Here is a 21,004-nt window from a genome sequence, read left to right on the forward strand (position 1 = left end):
CTTTGGGTTGTCCTGAATACCACCATTTGGTAGCCAAGCCCAAACCAAAAGTCTCATTTGGATTCATCTTGGCTTGCCTGCTGCTGAAAGTGACCATGAGGTGATTGATAATATCATCATTTATCAGTTTTAGACCCTTAGGTAGCAGTTGCCAGGACATTGTCCCGTTCGCCTCTGCGTAGTTCCTTCCTTATTTCAGATATTGTGATATATCGATATATCGCAATCTTTAACGCGATATTGAAAACCGGTTATCATCCAGCCCTAGCAGCCGCACTGTGGTTTGCCAGATGGGAAGGCAGCACACAGTTTTGCAGGCATCTGCGATTGCTTTGTCTTGCTTCCCCCAGCTCACATTAACATAAAGAATGGAGATTGGTAGTAGCCATAGCACTGCTGCCTTTTCCCATCGGTTGTATGTGCTGTTATTTTTAGTTTATGGCATTTATATCCCACCTTTCCTTCGAGGTGCTGAAAGTGGTGTGCTTGGTCCTCTTCCCTCTCCTCTCAGGTTTAATACTGGGAGAGAAAGAGATTATTCTGCTGGCATTAACACCCAGTGAGAGGGAGCAAAGATTGATCATGGCTATAGGGCTGATGCGTTTTCCCAGCAGTTAGGGGTGCTGTCATTCCCCCAGCCCCTGCCTTAATGCCAGAAGAGAAAGAAATTGTGTTGGCAGGTGTGTTAAAGGCAAGAGATGATCCACCAGACCTGCATTTCGAAGGTTAGTGTAGTGGAAAGAGTGAGAAGGTGGAGTTACTTAATTTGCCACTGATTTCCATGTTTGCCATCGTGAGTATTGCCTTAGCATGTGGAGTTCCTTCATCTATTTAAGCTCGGCTACTGAAGACAATTAGAGCTGCTTGCTGCCTGAAGTTGTGGTTCCATCCCTTCAGATCACCACACCTTGTGCTGTCACTTGTGACGTTATTTTTTGCTGGGGCAGTAGAGTGTGTTAGGCCATCACAAGGCGGCTTAAAAGATTGATTTTACGCTTGGTCCCTGATGCATTGCTTGGAGGGATCGTCTATAAACACAAACACAGCTGTCGGTTATATTTGTAGTGTGCAAATTAATCTTCAAACTCTTCGGGTCCTTTCAAATTCTGCAAATTTATGGGCCTGCTGGCACAAGAGAGCTGAGTTAATCAGGAAGCTGCCTTATTTTGACTCAGGCTACTGGTTCATCTAGCTCAGTATTGTCTACTACACTGACTGGCAGCTACTGCCCAGGCATTCAGGCAGGGAAATCCCCACTGCTTCCTGCAGAGAGTGGGGACGGAGTCTCAGGCCTTCTTCGTGGAAAGCACTTGCCAAGGAGAATCCTGAGAACTAGTTTGTGGAAGGTGCTGGGCTTTGTAGTTGTGCGAGGCCAGCGCCCTTCACAGACTACAGTTCCCAGGATTCTCCATGGTTCTTGAAGTGGAATAAGGGTAAATTTAAACACCCAGTGTGACTGCGACCCAAGAGGGAAGCTGCATTTCAAGATAGGCTTTGTCCCTCCTACCGCCTCTCTTTCGCAGTATTTTGTCAGCAGCAAAAAAAAACCTCCACATGGCAGTCAGAAGTCCAGCCCAGCTCTTTAAAGGGGGAAGTATCTAAAATAGCTGAAAAGGGGAAGCAGCCCTCTCAGCAGGCAGGGAAGGGCAAGCCAGCTGATAGGCATGCAGCTCTCCTCTTGGCTCACAGCTCTAGGGTGCTGTGACCCAGCGGCTCTTGCAGGCGGACTCATTCAGCCCTCAAGTCTGCCTCCGTGAAGGAAGGAAGTCGTAGGTGCTAAAAATGGAAACATTTTTTTAGGCCAGCCATTCAGAGAATCTCCCAGCAGTGACGCTTTTAATTGCTTGCAACCAGGCATAAAAAACCCAAAAAAAACCCTGCCTGTCTTGTTGAATATTCATTGGACAATGGTTAATTTCTGAAGCTTCTAAATAAGCCAGCAACAAGAGCCTTTTTGCACTTTAATTTGCTGGTTATGTTGTACCATGTTTCCCCTGGGACCTGCTGTGGTTAAATCTGTAAATTGAAAAATGGAGAGATCTGAGTTTCTAAGCACTTTGGGGTATCTCATGGGCAAGGTCCAGGGAGCCAAAGGTAGTGCAGGTGCCTCTAATACCTGACGTATCAAAGTGCATCAAGCATAACTGCTGCATTGTGTGTGTGAAGGTGCCTTGGGATGTAAATTGCAGTGTGGTTCACACAGTAGGTTCCACATGATTCAGCGGACAGGATCTGACCCTGTCACTGCTTGCCTGTAACCCTAGAGCAGGGGTCAGCAAGGTTTATCTTGCCTGGGCCAGATTAGTCCCGCAGAGATCTCTCTGTGGGCCGGATCGTGTGCCCCCCCACGATTTTCAGCGTCTACGCATGCATAGATGCGATTTTCGGTGCTGCAGAAGTGAGTCCCCACATTGTGCTGCGCTGGTTTAGCACAGCACGCAAGCGGGCAGCTCAGTTTGGGAGCGGCTAGTGGGCTGGTCAAACGACCTCCAAGAATGTTTTACACCTTTCAAAAAGTTAAAGTAACAATAGATTAAAAACAAATTAGAAGTCATATCAGTTTTCTAAACATCTGGGGAGTCTTCTCTAAACAGGAATGTTTCTAGCAGGCGCCGAAAGGAGTACAGAGAAAGTAGCTTCCTGGAGTCGGTGCTGCCGCACTAGAATATCGAGTTCTTACAAATATGGAACAGGTATTATATGTGGGCACATATGGGGTTAGGTGATCTTGTTGGTACACTGGTCCCAAGCTGCTAAGGGCTTTTAGTAGCACTTTGAACCTGCCCCAGGAGCAAATCAGTAACCAGTGGAGATCTCTGAGCACAGGTGTTATATGCTGACAAGGCCTCACTCCTGTCAGCAATCGTGCTGCAGCATTCTGCACTCACTGCAGAAGCTCCACATAGAGCATATTGGGGTAATGCAGCCCAACCTTAGCATGGGTGGGGTCCGAGGTCTCTTTTTCACAGGTTAAGAGCAAAATAGGGAGAAATTACAGCCAATGGGTATGAAGGAGGCACAGAACAGGACAGCTGAGGCTGTTCTTGCAGAAGGTCAAATGGTCATTTCCAGCACCAAATGATGATACATGCTCCAGTTTATTGAAGAATGCTCGGACAGGTTGTGATGTCGGCTGCTTTTTTAAACAAAACAAAACAAGTTGCAGCCTAAATTCTTATGCCGTGATCCATGCAAACAGAATGCAGAAATTCTTGTTGGCTTCTTGGGATAGTTGCAAAACTTTCTGTGAAAATACTGGTCTTTACCTGTTTCCTTATTTTTTGTTTTCTGCACTTGTATCCAGTGATAACTTCCCCCTCTCCTACGGGCAAAGTTGAAGCATGAAGTCAAGACAACCGAAAGGCATTGAGGAAATGCAAAATGAGGCAATTCCTGCTTTTAAGGGCGAGCATGTCAAACTTTCACTGATGTTTAGGAAGGATCTTGGGGTCTTAGGTGACCACAAGCTTAGCACATGAGTCAGCAGTGTGATGCATCAGGAAAAAAAAAAGCTAATGCAATTCTAAGCTGCATCAATAAAAGTATAGTGTCCAGATTAAGAGAAACCACAGTACCACCCTATTCTGCCTTGTTCATACCCCTCTTGGAGTCCTGTGTCCAGTTCTGGGCACCACAATTTACAGAGGATATTGACAAGCTGGGTGATCAAGGGTCTGGAAACCAAGCCTGATGAGGAACAGTGGAAAGAGTTGGGTATGTTTAGCCTGGAGAAGAGGAGACTGAGAGGAGATAAGATAGCCATCTTTAAGTATCTTAAGGGCTGTCACATGGAAGAGGGAGCCAGCTTGCTTTCTCCTGCTCCCGGAGGGTTCACATTCCAAGAAAGGAAGTTCTTCTGACTCAACTCTAGGAAGAGCATTCTGAGGGTAAGAACCATTCAACAATGGAGGTTAGATGGCCATCTGTCAGGGATTTTTTAGTTGTGATTTCTGCATTGAGGGGATTGGACTAGATGGAGTCCCTTCAAACTCTAAAATTCTATGTTCTCTTGGAACATTTGACTAAGTAGTGGGGAGGACAGAACAAGATTAATGCTCGTTTGAGTCCTGCCAGTGCTAGGAAGCCTGCAGCGCCATGAGATTGAGAGTTGGCAGATTTTTAGATTACTGTCTAGACACTTGTGGTGTAGTAAAACCTGGGCCCTTTACTGCATGTGAGATAAGCATCCAAGCACTAATTTTATGTGAAAGAGTACGCTGTCTCCTACCCAGCGTCAGAGCACTCTATTCCTTGACTAGAGGGTGAGTTTTCTGTATTTTTGTTTATAGGCAATTAAATTACTTGCCAATTAGACTGAATCAAAATTTAATTTTGAAATGGCTCAGAGATACGAGGACCAAATGCACTCTGCTCCCTTTGCAAGTTGCTGGGCTGCATAAAAGCAGCAACAGAAACAAAAGCATCAACCTTCTTGTTGGCTGGGGGCTACCAGGTGCGCAGAGCCGGCATTGTAGGTTTTCTGGACTGGCAAATCTGCCCTTGAGAAAAACAACATCCTGTTAGCTTATTTAATAGTGAACTCACCCTTTAAATAGGGGACGCGGGTGGTGCTGTGGTCTAAACCACAGAGCCTAGGGCTTGCTGATCAGAAGGTCAGCGGTTCGAATCCCCGTGACGGGGTGAGCTCCCGTTGCTCGGTCCCTGCTCCTGCCAACCTAGCAGTTCGAAAGCACAAAAGTGCAAGTAGATAAATAAGTACTGCTCTGGCGGGAAGGTAAACAGCATTTCCGTGCGCTGCTCTGGTTCGCCAGAAGCAGCTTAGTCATGCTGGGCCAATGACCCGGAAGCTGTACGCCAGCTCCCACGGCCAATAAAGCGAGATGAGCGCCACAACCCCAGAGTCGGCCACGACTGGACCTAATGGTCAGGGGTCCCTTTACCTTTACCTCACCCATACAAGTGCTTATGGCCATCCATGCTCAAGAAGGGAGGTGTCAACAGACTTTGGTGAGGGGAACCCCAAGGTTTACAGAAATGCAAAATATTTAGGGAAAACCCTTGAGGAGGTGAAGCCCCTCCCCCCCATTAGAACTGCGCATGCTTGGAATACTGATTGTTGGTTAGGAGAGGGAAAACCACAACAGGAAACTTGGATGGGAGGATGGAATGGAGTTCCTTGGTAAGGGGCATGGTTGGCCCTGAATGGGAACACTCCACACTGCAACATTCTGTTGCAGGCGCCATCTTTTTTGAAAAACAAAATATTAATCTAGTTGTGCCATAAGGAATGTTGATTCTCATGCTCTTTTTTACAGTCTTAAATTGTTTACTTAAAAACAAGGGCATTGCTAAATTAAAATAAAACAAAAGCTCCAGTTTATTATATTTTTCCTGACATTTTCTTGTTCCCTGTTTGTTATTTTGATTGGTATTACCTGTGGGGTTTGAGAGAGAGAGAGAGAGAGTTTATAAATATTTCTGTTGTGCCATACCATAAAATATAAGGGCAGTGTGCAAATTTAAAATGTGAAACACCATTTAAAAAATAAAATGCAGATTATCATTAAGATGACTGCCTAATCAAAACTAAAAGCATAAACAGCTGCAAAGGCTTGTCAGTTCCCAGCCAAAAGCAAGGATGTCTGCCGAATCTCTGCTGGAATAGTGTTCCAGAGCATGGGATCAATGACACCCAGAATGTTGACAAGTGCTTCTGTTTAAAAAAAAAAAAGCATTGGATTTTGTTGCAAGAAACCTTGAGTGACTCATACTGAGGAAGAAAGACACGATAAATATCTGTTAAATAATTTTATTAAATAAATGTTATTTATTATTCAGACTTTAACTTTGCCCTTCCACCTCTTTCCCCCTTTTCTTCCTAATGTCTCAACAAATGAAACTGATCTGTAGAAAATGTTACTTGGGGGGAAAAAGAGAGAGAGACATTGCACATACTTTTGTAAACCAAGAAAATCTTTAAGAAAAATACATTACAAAAAACTTTGCCCTTCCATCAAATTATATTTACTGAGACTTTGCCCTTCAGTGAATTTATCTCAGTAGTTTATGATAAGCGGGAATTGTCTACCTTTTCAGGCCCATTTGGATTTTTGAGTGGGTGCCATTCTTTCTGGGTGCTGGAGTAGAGTTAACTGAAGCCTTGGAAAGTGCATAGAGCTGGAAGAGGGAAGTGGGAGAGGAGAGGGTCACCGCTCCAACTTCCTCCCTCAGTTCCATGGTTTTTCTCAAAGGAAGAAAGGGTAACCACCCATACCGAGGGGGGCAGTGAAAAAGAGAAGGTTCAGAGACTCTGTGGGCACCAGGGGAAAGACATGAACGTCACCCCCATGTTGGCAAACCGTCCATTAGAAAGCAGATGAAAGTAATATGTGAAAATAAGCTTAAAATAGCAAATCCGTGAAAGTAGCATTAAATACACAAGACAGAACAAAGCAAGAGTTGACATTTAAAAAGAGAGGAAACCTGGGGAAATGGGAAGGAAAGGCCCTCTTCTTGGCATCGGGGAAGACACCTGAGTGGGCACCCGGTTCATCTCTGTGAGGAGCACATGCCAAATGTACACATTAAAAGCTTCCGCGCCTGTGATTTTAGGGGTCCCCGCTTCGCCGTAGCGGTCGGACCCGAACTCGTGGAGTAGTCTCCCCTGAGCAGAGCTCAGCAGGAGACCGCCATTAAATGCTGGCGCCGACCGGAAGTTGGTCTACTGTCCATCATCCCTTCCCCCCAAATATAGTCCGGTCCCCCACAAGGTCTGGTCTACTGTCCCTCAGACCTTGTGGGGGGCCGGACTATATTTGGGGGGAAGGGATGATGCAAGAGCACCACGAGCCCCGGTGACTGCTCACCTGTTTCATGTGAGCAGCAGGAGCTGGCGACGGCCGGGGGATGATGAGCGGTGTGCGAAAGGGCTCTGGAGAGGGGCTGCTTAAAATGGCAGCCGCTGGAGCGCTGCTGCTGCTGGCACCAACAAAACCCAACCCTCTTCCTCCTCTAAGCAGGGCGGGGAGAAACCAGGAGGAGGGAGGGAGGAGGAGGCGCCGCTGCCGAGGGAGGGAGAGGGAAGGAATGGTCCGGCGATTCCTGGACCGTCCACAGGTCGGATCCAGAAGGCAGTTGGGCCTGAACTGGCCCACTGGCCTTAGTTTGCCTACCCTTGCTCTAAACAGAACCACACGCAGATCTCTGTGTGAATGCCACACATCCAAACATGGATATTTTCTTACTAAAGCAAGCAAATGACTTAAAGCTTGCTACTGACAACAGGAAATTTGGAACAAAATATCCCAAAAGTCCTGATCTGTGCCTGCAGTTTCTGAAACAGAGCTCACAGGGTGCACGGCAATTTAGCACATGAAAAGTATGTTTGGGGGTGGGAAGGATTGAACCCTTCCACCACACCCCACTCTCCTGGATTCCCCTAGCAGTCCCACGTTCGCTGCATTTTATTTGAGCTCCTTGTAGGGAAGGTGGGATATAAATTTGTATTTTATTTATTTATTATATTTATATACCACCCTTCATCCGTTGATCACAAGGTGGTTCACAAGGTAAAAATACAATATAAAAAACACAAAATACATAATAAAACGAATATAAAACCAAATCAGAAAGGCGGGAACCACCCCCCCACAAGCACATTTAAAAGGCGTTAGGATGTTTATCAGCCAAAGACCTGGTTAAACTGTGCAATAAATGCCATCAATAAAAATGAAGAAGAAGAAGAAGAAGAAGAAGAAGAGTTTGGATTTGATATCCCACTTTATCACTACCCTAAGGAGTCTCAAAGCGGCTAACAATCTCCTTTCCCTTCCTCCCCCACAACAAACACTCTGTGAGGTGAGTGGGGCTGAGAGACTTCAGAGAAGTGTGACTGGCCCAAGGTCACCAAGCAGCTGCAGGTGGAGGAGCGGAGACGCGAACCCGGTTCCCCAGATTACGAGACTACCACTCTTAACCACTACACCACACTGACTAAATGAAAACTAAATGTCAGGATGGGGGCAGTAGCAGTCCCCAGTGGCAAAAGCCTCTTCCTTAGTGGGCAGCCAGGGTCAGGGAGAGCTGGGTTCAAGTCATTGCTCAGCTGACTTTGGCCAAGGCCAGCCTTCACCAACCCAGGAAGGTGCCTGACCTGGAGTCAGACCACTGGCCTGGCAGGAGTTCTTCTGGGGCTCAGTGTTTCTGACAGGGTGTCTTCCAGCCCCACCTGGACATGCAGCCATGGATTGAACCCGGGTTCTTCTGCATGCCAAGCAGCGACTCTGCCTCTGGGCTAACAGTTCTCCCCACTTGACCCTCCCAAGGAGTTTATGCACCTTTATTATCACGGCCAAAGGGACGCGGGTGGCGCTGTGGGTAAAACCTCAGCGCCTAGGACTTGCTGATCGTATGGTCGGTGGTTCGAATCCCCGCGGCGGGGTGAGCTCCCGTCTTTCGGTCCCAGCTCCTGCCCACCTAGCAGTTCAAAAGCACTCTTAAGTGCAAGTAGATAAATAGGTACCGCTTTCTAGCGGGAAGGTAAACGGCGTTTCCGTGTGCTGCGCTGGTGCTGGCTCGCCAGAGCAGCTTCGTCATGCTGGCCACGTGACCCGGAAGTGTCTTCGGACAGCGCTGGCCCCCGGCCTCTTAAGTGAGATGGGCGCACAACCCTAGAGTCGGACACGACTGGCCCGTACAGGCAGGGGTACCTTTACCTTTATTATCACGGCCAGAGTTCATTTTCCAAACCTCTGCCTGCTTGGGGTCTTCAGTCACTCCTCCAGGACAATAAAATCCCTCCTTTTAGCTTATCGCATGGACCCCTTTTGCCGCGGCACTGAGGAAATACAATAAGAACAATAATTCCTGCCAAGCCATGCATATATTTTTTTCTTTGGAATCAAGGAAAGCACACTAGGCTGTTGTTGTTGTTTTTTATGCAAAAGCCGCCGTTTCTCTTCCCTTTTATTGCTCTCTATTTTCCCTTCCATTGCCATCTCCCCTATCCTGGCTGCCCGACCACCACTAAAAATAAAATAAAATTGCAGATTTGATTCACTCTTAATCCTTTGCAACTTGGCAAGTTCCAACGGATGTTGGATCCTGCTGCAGCTTTGGAAAAAAAGAACCAAAGGCTTGCAGGTGAAATTGCCCTTATTCTAGTCTCCCCTCCCCACCATATTGAGGAAGAGCCTCTCTTTGGACTGGGCCTGGGGGTGGGAGCCCAGCCTGAGTGAGCGGGCCTCTTGCAGCATGGAAGAATGTGTGTGTGTGAGAGAGAGATATGGGAACCACCTTCCAATGTCTGTAGGGCTGAAGGTTGAGCCGGCTTGTATTCTGCTGCTCCGGAGGGGAGGAACCTTCCTTTGAGAGCTTTTCAGCAGTCCTCTGCCAGGGATTCTTTCGCTCTTGTTTCCTGCATTGCAGGGGGTTGGACTGGATGGCCTTTGGAGGTCCCTTCCAACTCTACCATCCTGGTGTGTGCATGCTTGTGGTGGCGGCGAATGGCTCTTTGAAACCACCCCTGGCGGACGTGGGCAGTTGCCGTGGAGCTGGTCCCTGTGGCGTTTCCGGAGAACTGGCGGGCGGCGTGAGAATCCTGGGTTACCGCAGTTTCAGCTTTTCTGCCGCGGCTGCTGCAGGCAGGCAGGCTCTCTGCTGCTTCCCGCCTGCTCTCCCTTCCCCCACCTTCCCTCCTCCCCAGAGCCGCAAGAGAGGAGAGGATGTGAGTGTGTGTGTGTGTGTGTGTGTGTGTGTGTGTGTGTGTGTCTGAAGCGGAGACGTCTTCCAAGTGCCCCCCGACAGTTGTCATGTATCCTTGGTTCCCTGCTCCACTTGTTATATAACACAAGATGCTTCTCAGCTTCTGTTCTGGTCTTGTAAGTGCATCTTCCTTTTTCTCCCCTCTTTTGCAAGATCCATCCCTGCTGCTGCTGCTGCTGCTGCTCCTCTTCCCAGCCCACCTCCTTTCCCTCTTTCTTCCTTTAAAAATTCATCTGTAATTCAAGTTGGCCAAGAAGCTGCTGGCTGGGCCCCACGACGATGCAGCGCTCCTCCTCCATTGCCACATGGACCCAGTGAATCCCGGGCGCTACCAAACGGGGAGCGATCTGGCGGGGCCGCTGTTGCTCTTTGCCTTGATGGTTGCAGGCTCTGAATCGGCAGAAAGTGGGAGAGGAGGCCCGCTGGCCGGCTGCATGGGGCTTCGAGGCTTGTGCAGAAGGGCAGGCGCAGCCTGGAGGGCGATGGGGAGTGGTGGCAGGTGAGACTTTTCCTTCCCAGCTGGTCCTCCAGCTGGTCATGTCCGCCTTGACAGGTAATTGGAAGAGAGCAGCAGCACTGGAGGGAGGGAGGGAGTGGGGTTGGGCAGGGCCAGGGCTGTGTTGGAGGGATGGTAGTGGGTAGAGAGCACCTTGGCATGCAAAGAGTGCCCACTTTGATCCCTGCTGGCATCTCCCATTCAGATAGGGGTGGGGTACCTCCTCCCCACATTCATTGATGGGCAGCTACCCACATTCTGCTAGCGGTGGGCACAACCAGGGGCAGAGGTGAGTGTCGTGACAGACATTGGTTGGATGTCAGAGTTCGGATGTTTTAGTTGTGATTCCTGCATTTCAGGGGGTTGGACTAGATGGCTCTCTGGAGTCCCTTCCAACTTTACAATTCTATGTAACCTTAACCTTTTTCGACAATAGGCTTGCTTTGCAAATAATAACAACAACAACAATAATAATGATTTATTACAGTAGTACCTCAAGATGCGAACGGGATCTGTTCCGGAGCCTGTTTCGCATCCTGAAGCGAACGCATCCCGCGACTGCGCGTGTGCGGGTCGTGATTCTCCATTTCTGCACATGCGTGTGACGTAATTTTGAGCGAAACCCAAAAGTAATGCGCTCCGTTACTTCCGGGTTGCCACGGAGCGTAATCCGAAGCGCTCATCCTGAAGCATATTCAACCCGAGGTATGACAGTATTATTTCAACCCCGCCCATCTGGCTGGGTTTCCCCAGCCACTCTTGAGCGGCTTCCAACCGAATATTAAAAACGATACAGCGTCAGACATTAAAAACTTCCCTAAACAGGGCCGCCTTCAGTTGTCTTTAAAAAGTAAAATAGTTGTCTATTGCCTTGACATCTGCACACACGTGCTCCTCCCTCCAGGCAAGTCCTAGGCATTCTCAGAGTTCGGGGGCAAATTCCTGCTGGGCAACAGCACTTGCAGAGATTGTGAAGGAGGGCTGGTAAGGCTTAGGAAGAGTCCTGAGGGCCAAGTGAAGAGGCCCAAAGGGCCACACACAGGCCGGTGACTCCCAACCTCTGACTTAAAATGCTTTGGTAGCAGGTGATCAGAAAGGTCTGTGCATGAAACCCTGGAGAGCTGCTGCCATTTGGAGCAGACTGTACTGGGCTAGGTGGACCAAACAGCCTGAATTCGAATAAGGAACTTGGCTGTGTGCCAGCTTCTAATCCAGCTGGATACGCTTCATTATTTGTACATTTGTATGTAAGAGGTGCTTGTGGGAGCAGCCCTTATTTTCCTGGAAGGTATTCTAATCTCCAGTATTAGGGAGCGAGCTGTTGTTCAGGGATGAACACTCTGCACATGCTCTCATCTCAGTTGCTTCTTGCTGTTCCAGGAGCAGAGTCTGCTCTTAAGCACTGTATTTCACAGGCAGCATTTATTATTTTCCCCTTTTAACCCTTCCTCCAGGGAGCCCAATTGCACCCGTTTCCCCTCCTCTCAGCAACCCTGTAAGGTAGGCTTGAGGGTTAGTACTGTCGCAAGGTTGCCCAATGAGCTTTGTGGCCGAGTGGGGATTTGGGCCAAGGTCTCCAGGCACTATCTGCTGTGCCACATGGAAAGAAGCTCTCCAGGTGCTCCTTCCAAAACAATGTGCCCAGATTTGCTCCTTAAAGTGAAGAGGGTGCAATGCGTGAGTGATTGCGTTGTTAGGAAGATTCTGGCCACATTACTACACATTCTTTCCAAATTGTTTGCTGGGAAGTTAGATTCCATTACATCAAAACAAGGGTTATCCCACACTTTCCAGTGCGTCTCCCTGTAAATTTCCTTTATTGCAGAAAGTCTGACAGGGAAGGGGAAGCATGTTTGTTGCACAAGGGCCTCAGCACCAAGTTGAACTGCACAACTTCTTGTGCCAGCATAGGATGAAATCCCTCTCCCCAATAGTGACTCTTCCATCCTCGCTCCTAAGACCATGAGTCATTCTTGCATTTACCTCCCCGCAATCCAGGCACCCCTCTCTCTCTCTCGTATCAGGATTTCTCCCTGTCATGTTAGGCTACCTGGCATGGCAGGGGAGAATCAGAAAGGAGTTGAAGGATCAAGTCTGAACCAGATGCCCTTCCTCAAAGGCAGAGAGAGTTTGCCAGCACAAATTATACCCATTTCTCTCTCCCTTTGCCTTTAGCTTTGTGAATCTTTGTACTATATGTGTTAGATAAATTTCCTTTTATTTATACCTGTACAACCCAGGACTTTCAAAATTTGGCTCCTAAGATTTCCAGCCAGAGCGCACTCCCACAGTCTGCTTTTGCAGCAACATGGGGTGGAGTGTCAGTCTTGCTCAGGGGTCAGCAAGCTTTTTCAGCCATGGGCCGGTCCACTGTCCCTCAGACCTTGTGGGGGCCGGACTATATTTTGAAAAAAAAAATATGAACGAATTTCTATGCCCCACAAATAACCCAGAGATTTATTTTAAATAAAAGCACACATTTTACTCATGTAAAAACACCAGGCAGGCCCCACAAATAACCCAGAGATGCATTTTAAATGAAAGGGCACATTCTACTCATGTAAAAACACGCTGACTCTTGGACTGTCCATGTGCTGGATTTAGACGGTGATTGGGTCGCATCCGGCCCCTGGGCCTCAGGTTGCCTACCCCTGATTTAAGATGCTTTCAAAAGCTGGCTGGCCTCCCTGAGTCGCACAAGTCCTGCTCCTGTTTCGATAAGATGCTCTGTTGGGCTATGGCTCAGTGGTGGAACAGCTGCGTGGCATGCAGAAGGCCCCAGGCCCGATCCCCAGTGGCAACTCCAGGGGGAGCCCCTTGCCTGAAATCCTGGAGGGCCATTGCAGCCGGTCAATGGGGAGAACTATGGCGTGATGTGGGCCAGCAGTTTGACTGGCAAGAAGACTACTTTTCTGGGCCACCAGTCTGGTGCCCGCTGGGCGCCTGGGACTGCAACTCCCATCCGCCCCCGTCAGCCTGGCCGTTTGGGGCTGTAGCTGAGAGTTGTCGCCGCTTGGAGCAGCTGGAGGATAGCAGGATTGCAAAGGCTGGAGTGGTGTATTGGGACCCCGGGTTGAAATCCTCTTTCACCAGCTGCAGGTCTTCTCTGTCCTGAGTCTCCCAACTTCATGAGATGGTCCAGAGTTAGAGTACTTGGAGGGAGGGAGGAAACTGTGTTCATTTTGTGGCTACAGGGCCTGGTTTTTGTCCTGTCGGGAGGGAGGGAGGCTGAGTTCCGGAACAAGAATGCTCTACTGGGATGTAAGGGAGGTTCCCTGGTCCGGGGTGGCGCAGTTCAGACATGTCCCTCATTCCTGCCACCCTCTGCTATGCTGATCCTGGGCTTTGGGGCTCCATCTGCTGCCCTCGCTGCTCAGAGAATCTTTGACTGTCTTGCAGGGCCTAAAAATAGATCTGGCAAAGGAAGGAAGAGCAGTTATGAAAAGTGGAAGAGAAAATTTTAAAAAAGCGAACTCCTAGAGGCTAGGGCAGGGTTGGGGGGCCTTTTCCACCACAAGGGCCCTAACCCCTTCCTGGTTGGAGGGGGGCCAGTGGGACGCGGGTCAAAGGGGAGGGCAGGGCAAAAGTGAACAGAACAAAGGAGGTAAATTGGAGCCCCCCTGTTTCCTATTATTGCGTTTCTTGTGATTGTAAGGGTTTTTTTAAAAACAGTTTTTCATGTTGCATTTTAAATTTGTGTAACTTCTTCCTGGACCTTAGGGCCAGGGCTGTAAATACGGTGGTACCTCGGGTTAAGAACTTAATTCGTTCTGGAGGTCTGTTCTTAACCTGAAACCGTTCTTAATCTGAAGCACCACTTTAGCTATCGGGGCCTCCCACTGCCACCGCGCGGCTGGAGCACGATTTCTGTTCTCATCCTGAAGCAAAGTTCTTAACCTGAGGTACTATTTCTGGGTTAGCGGAGTCTGTAACCTGAAGCGTATGTAACCTGAAGCGTATGTAACCCGAGGTACCACTGTAATAAAAGTAGCATAATAAGAATCCCCCCCCCTCACTTTTCTACAGTAGGCTATAATAGGGGGCTTTTTAAAGCACCACACTAGATTCCTGATTAACACCTTTAGTTGTATTTATCCTTTATGTATCTTTATATATTTTTAAAAGACTGTTGACCTACATGTCTTTAAATGACTTGCTACTGTTTTACATGTTTTTTAGATGTTAAAAATTGTTTTAAAATCTTTTATTTTTATTTTTAATTGCATTGTTTTGTCACATTTGTGTTTGCTGCGCTGGGCTCCCTGGGAGGAAGAATGGAATATAAATTTATAAACAAGCACTCTGTGGCCTAGATTTTTTTTTCTTTAAGGGCCAGGCCACCTCCATGAGGAAAAGGCCATAGCTTAGCAGTGGAGCATCTGCTTTGCATCCAGAAGGTCCCAGGTTCAGTTCCTGGCTCCTCCTGGAAGGGTTGAGTGAGACCCTCATCTGAAATCTGGAGAGCTGTTGCCAGTCAGTGTAGGCAGTATTGAGCTTGATTGACCTGGTGGTCTGTTCAATATAAGGCAGCTTACTGTTTAATCCATCTCTCTCTCTTTTTGAACCATAAGGACTAGAAACTTAATTTTAGGGGAATGGCTGCAGCTCGGTGGCAGAACATCTGCTCTACATGCAGAAAGTCCCAGGTTTGATCCCTGGCGGCATATTTTGGCAGTGCTGGGAAAGATTCCTGCCCGAAACCACGGAGAGCTGCTGCCAGTCAGTGTAGACAACACTGGCATGGATGGCCCATTGGTCCAGCGTGTTATCATTCTCCTGCCTTCATTCCCGGGCTCTTCCCAGCACCGCTGGTCAGGTGCCCCCCCTTGCACAGCCCCCATCCTCTCAGCCTCCCTCTCCAGGCTCTGCCAGATGCCCAGGCAGAAAACGTAAGGCTTCCCTAGGAGCCAGATGTGAAATAATCACATTTGCTTGGAAGAGTTTATCCTAATCCCCAGCAGACGGAGAGTTTTCGTTCGCTAAGGCAGGAGGATTATTCTCACCCCCCTCTCTGCGCTGCCCCCAAACTTGCAGTGCACTTTTGGGGGGGGTGAACCAAACTCCCAACAATTTCATGAGTCTGCCTGGTTCTCTATTTTTGAGAGCAGCTGTCAAGGGTGGGGCCCTCAGGCCTGGACTGCAGGATCTAGCTATGCCCGGTGTTAACCTCATCTCTACTGGGGTATTGACCTCTGCTTGAAATAGCAGGTGGTGGTGGACTCTCCTTCCCTGGAGGTTTCTAAGCAGAGGTCAGGTGGCCTCCTGCCAAGAATTCTTGGAATTATTATTATTATTATTTGTGCCAATCTGTCTACAGGGTATACAAAAATACAACAATAGCACACCAGAACATCATGCATTATAAGCGTCCCCAAACAGGGCTGCCTTCAGATGTCTTCTAAAAGTTGTATAGTTATTTATCTCCTTGACATGTGAAGGGAGGGCGTTCCACAGGACGGGCACCACCACCGAGAAGGCCCTCTGCCTGGTTCCCTGTAGCTTTGCTTCTCGCAGTGAGGGAACCGCCAGAAGGCCCTCGGAGCTGGACCTCAGTGTCCAGGCTGAACAATGGGGGTGGAGATGCTCCTTCAGGTGTACAGTCATACCTCTAGTTGTGTTAGGTTCACATTGCATTTTTTTCTGGTTGCGAATGCGGCAAACCCGGAGGTGTTTACTTCCGGTTTTGCTGCTTCGCACATGTGCAGGAGCGCTCTATTGCGTCACGCACATGCGTAGAAGCGGCTCTCTACTTATGGACTTTTCGGAATGCGAACAGCACCCCAGAATGGATCGCATCTGTAAGTAGAGGTACCACTATACTGGGCCGAGGCCTTTTAGGACTTTAAAGGTCAGCACCAACACTTTGAATTGTGCTAGGAAACATACTGGGAGCCAATGTAGATCCTTTATCACCGGTATTATATCGTCCTGGTGGCTGTTCTCGGTTACCAGTCTAGCTGCCGCATCCTAGATTAGTTGTAGTTTCCAGGTCACCTTCAAAGGTAGCTCCACATAGAGTGCGTTGTAGTATTCCAAGCAGGAGAATCAGAGCATGTCCCACTCTGGTGAGACAGTCCGCGGGCAGGTAGGGTCTCAGCCTGCGTACCAGATGGAGATGGTAGACAGTTGCCCTGGACAGAGAATTAACCTGCGCCTCCATGGACAACTGTGAGTCCAACATGACTCCCAGGCTGCGCACCTGGTCCTTCAAGGGCACAGTTACCCCATTCAGATGTAGAGAGTCCCCGCACCCTGCCTGCCCAAATAGTACTTTTGTCTTGTCAGGATTCAACTTCAATCTGTTGACTGCCATCCACCCCCCAACAGCCTCTAGACACCCACACAGGACCATCACTGCCTTCACTGGTTCCGATTTAAATGAGAGGTGGAACTGCATATTGATGAACACCCAGCCCAAACCCCCTGATGATCTCTCCCAGTGGCTTCATATGGATGTTGAAAAGCATGGGGGAGAGGCACCCCACAAGTCAGCGCCCAGGGGTCCAAACACCCCACACTACTTTCTGGACTTGACCCAGAAAAAAGGAGTGGAACCACTGCATAACAGTGTCCCCAACTCCCAGCTCTCCTAGGGGCCCAGAAAGATACCATGGTTGATGGTATCAAAAGCCGCTGAGAGACCCAGCAGAACCATGAAGCAGCTGCCCACTTCAGAGTCAGGCCATTGTTCCACCTCATTCAGTGTTGTCTTCTCTATATCAACTGGCTGTAGTTTCCCAGCATTTTAAATACTGGCCTCATCAGCACCATGCATTCAAAGTGCTAGGATACCACTCTAAACAGTACCACTTTCCCCCAAAGAATTCTGGGAGCTGTAGTTTGTTATTGGCACTGAGAGTTTGTTAAGAGGCTCCTATTCACCTCCCAGAGCTGCAATTCCCAGAATTCCCTGGGAGGAGGAACTGATTGTTAAACCACTCTGGGAATTGTAGCTATTTGTGGGTAATAGGGGCCATAATGAACTACAGCTCCCAGAATTCTTTGGGGGGAAGCCAGGATTGCTTAAAGTGCCCTATCTAGAGTTGCTGGGGATCAAACCTGGGACCTTCTACATACCAAACATGTGTTCTAACCACTGTCCTTCCGAATAAGGAATGCCTTCTCTGTGGGCCAGCAAAGAAGCGATGCTTTCAGGTCTGCAGCCATGATGCAGCCAGTGTTCAAAACTCAGGTATTTAAGCTAGGCGTCAAATGGCTCTAAATCAAGATTGCAGTCGCCAAGACGGAATGTCTAGTTGCCAGTTTTGGGTAAGACTGCTCTAAAGTCTTATTTTTCAAATGGTGGACTGACTGTGATTGATTCTCAGTTAAACATCTGGCCAGTTCAGATGACAATCTTGAGTTAGGTTTGAGAACTTAAAGAAAAGTCGCTTGATCCAAGGACAGACCACATCTATATTGGGCTATTCTGAACTCTTTCTTAAGGGTGACTGCTCCTGCTCAGGCTGCACAGGGAAAGCAATTTGGTTCCAGAAATTCATTCCGATTGTGCAGATAAAATATAACTGATAGAATTCTACAATATGGGCAATTAGTGTGTGAAAACAGTCCAGATACTATGATCCCCAGATGATGAAGATGTCAGGCTCCAGCCTGGCGTCCAGGCATCTTAAGCTGGTCGCAAATGATTGAAAACCAGGTGCAAAATGCGCTTGGTGCCTGGCTAATTTCAAACACTGGTTGCAACCTGTCTCCCATTCCCCTTTAACCCTGGTTTGGCCCATGTAGCACTGGCTGGTTAAGAGTGTCCTTAAACCTGGGTTCGGAAACCAGTTTTAGTCCCACAGCCTTGGGGCCACATTGTGCAACGGACAGGGAACCTGGGCTTCCAGAGGGCGAGTGGGGTGAGGGTAAACATATATATATATATATATATATATATATATATATATATATATATATATATTATTAAGGTGGTGTTGAATTTGTGAAACTGAGCTGCATTTCTTAAACAAATCAACCACTGGACAAAGAAGAAGAAGACAAGCCTGACAAGCCCGGGATTAATTCCGAACAAACGGTGCTTTCTGAGCTGCCGTCACTCCCGGGCGGCTACCATGGGGACGTTTTTGCATTTCCTGGTATAGGAGTTCAGGCTGGCAACCACATTCAAAAATTGTGTTGTGAAAGCATGCTCTTCCCTCTTGCTGGGGTCACAGCTGCACCTTGTGTTTAAAGCACACTGAAAACACACAGGATCCGGGGAGGGCTTGTTTCCCAGCACCCTTAGCAAACTGTAGCTCTCAGAATTCTCTGGGAGAAGCTGGGTGCTCTGTGCCTTATATGTACAGTTGAGGGTGCTGGGTATTGTAGTTCCCAGCAATATTTTTGGATGAGTGTGGATGTGCTTTGAATGAATGGGGTGTGCAAGCCTTCAAGCCTCTCCCTTGGTTGCCAGCAAGCCTTTGGGGGCTTGTAATGAAATCCGGGTGATGAAACGCGGGTGGCACTGTGGTCTAAACCATAGAGCCTAGGGCTTGCCGATCAGAAGGTTGGCGGTTCGAATCCCCACGATGGGTTGAGCTCCTGTTGTTCAGTCCCTTCTCCTGCTAACCTAGCAGTTTGAAAGCACGTCAAAGCGCAAGTAGATAAATAGGTACCGCTCCGGCGGGAAGGTAAATTGCATTTCTGTGCGCTTTCTCTGGTTTGCCCGAAGCAGCTTAGTCATGCTGGCCACATGACCCGGAAGCTGTCTGCAGACAAATGCCGGCTCCCTTGGCCAGTAAAGCGAGATGAGCGTGCAACCCCAGAGTCGTCCGCAACTGGACCTAACAGTCAGGGGTACCTTTACCTTTAACTTTAATGAAATCCTGCAGTAAGAGCTTTCTCTATGTCTTCTGCTCCAGTATGAATCCATCTCTTTCCCCAGAGCCAAAGGACTTTGGCTGTTGACGTGGACACCTAGTCGAGGAACCTGCTTGGCTGCGATCGTGTTGCCAAAGGCCACTGACAACTTCACTCTTGTTTTTAATTTTTAAAATCAAAACACTGATTCTTGGGGGGTCTGAGCTCTGCTGCCCCCCCCAATCTTTTTTCGTGCCCAGCTCACCTGCTGTTCACCGCAGAGTGCAGAACCAGGTGACTTACTAATGTGAATATTCATGAGAATGTAAAATGAATGCAAAACATTTTTTTAAAAAAAGAGAGAGAATGTAAAAGGAAGCCTGGCTGGGTCAGGCCACCAATCTTCCACTTTCTCTTTCTCAGAGGAGCCAATGAGATGCCTATGAGGAACAGGCCATGAAGGTGGCATTCCTCCCTCACTGCTTGGCAGTTGCTGTTCGGAGGTAAACTGCCTCTGAACATGGAGGTTTCATTTAGCTGTGTTGTTGATAGACCTGCCTGCCATGCATTTGCCCAGCTCCCTTTTAAAAACCTATTGAGTGTTATTATGTTTTTTAGCAGCAACAAGCAGACTCTCTCAGGTGGTGTAGTTGTTAGAGGGTCTGATTAGGACCTGAGAGAGACCAGAGTTCAAATCCCTTCTCAGCCACGAAGCTGGGTGACCTTGGGCCAGTCACTGGCACCTTCATTATATACCTTTGGGTGCCAGGCAAAAAAGTTCCTCTTTAACCAGGTTGACTGACATTCAATGCCCTTTTAAATTGTGTTGGGGTGAGTTATTGAGTTGTTCTTGTTTTTATTTTGATTGTGTATTCTGTGTTTTTATATTGTGAGTTTATTTTGTGAACCGCCCTGAGGTATAGGGCAGTATACAAATTTAGTAAATAGTAATAATAATAATTTATTAACCGTACCTGTTTAAAAAGCCTATGCTTGTATTAAATTGTGCATGCTTTTATATTTGTGGTGCAAAAGCATGCACAATTTAAACAGGTATGGTTAACAAATGGTGAAGAGGGATTTATGGTTTAACCCCTCTGGGAATTGTAGTTCTGCGCAGGGGAAGAAGGGGGTCTCCCAGCAGCACTCAGAACCCTTAACAAACCAGAGCCAGGATTCTTTGGGAGGGCGAAGCCATGCCTGTTTGGTGTCATACCACTTTAAATATATGGTTTCTCTCTTGCTTTTTGTTCTGCTGGCCCCGTGATTCTACCTTATCTCTGTTCCTCTTTCCCTGCTATTTTTAGCTTCTTGAACCAAAAAGAAGCCAACAGGAGCTGTTTGCTCTGTGCTGCTGTAAGTGAATAAACACTTCTCATTTCTACCTGGGCAACTCTCTCATCTTCTTTCCTTGAGTCCCCAGAAGACACAGACAGTTTTGGGGCTTACATGGTGGGCGGAAGGTGAAGCGGCCATTTGGAGGAGGGCAGAGGGCACCCTCCCCTTATTCCTAAAAAGCATCCCACGTGGGGCAAGGGGAAATGTCCCAAAGGGGCATGAGATAAAACTTGCGCCTAGGATTGCTGCCATGTGAGCCAGCTGACTCGTGCAACAGCACAGAAGCACAAGATGTGCAGCATTTGTTGCAGCGCTGCACGGTTGCCATCCTGGCATCCAGAGATCTCTATGTGGTTGCAACTGGACCAGTGCCTGGCAAAACGCCTGCGGAGTTTCAAGCACTGCTTCCAGCTCTGATGCTATGATTCTGCAGTAAAAGTCAAGGGGTTTCTACATGCACCTGCATTTGTCTCTCTGCCCTCCATCTGGGCAAGCAAGAGGCATTATCAAGGACCTTCTAAAGAGGGCACAGAACATGGCTGTTGGGGTGTGTGGCCTGGAGACTGAGGGGGGTGAACTGGGAAGAACCCCAAGTGCTGTGCAGAGACTCTCGGAGAGCTGTATTCTGCCCTTGGGCCTGAG

At 48.3% G+C, this 21,004-nt stretch overlaps 1 protein-coding gene across 4 annotated transcripts in view; it reads left to right on the forward strand.

Annotated features, from left to right (window-relative positions):
* CSK (C-terminal Src kinase) overlaps positions 1-21,004 on the forward strand; it is a 71,181-nt gene that overhangs the window by 17,037 nt on the left and 33,140 nt on the right. Inside the window, exon 1 of one of the 4 annotated variants that reach the window (XM_053402905.1) lies at positions 9,798-9,839. The exons of the other annotated variants lie outside the window; for them this stretch is intronic. Coding sequence (XP_053258880.1) covers positions 9,813-9,839 — 27 coding nt within the window. The 5' untranslated portion in view covers positions 9,798-9,812. Of the gene's footprint in view, positions 1-9,797; positions 9,840-21,004 lie in introns of those variants that run through there. 4 annotated transcript variants of the gene reach the window in all.

This window comes from Podarcis raffonei, chromosome 9, assembly GCF_027172205.1.
Source record: "Podarcis raffonei isolate rPodRaf1 chromosome 9, rPodRaf1.pri, whole genome shotgun sequence".
Lineage (NCBI taxonomy): Eukaryota > Metazoa > Chordata > Lepidosauria > Squamata > Lacertidae > Podarcis > Podarcis raffonei.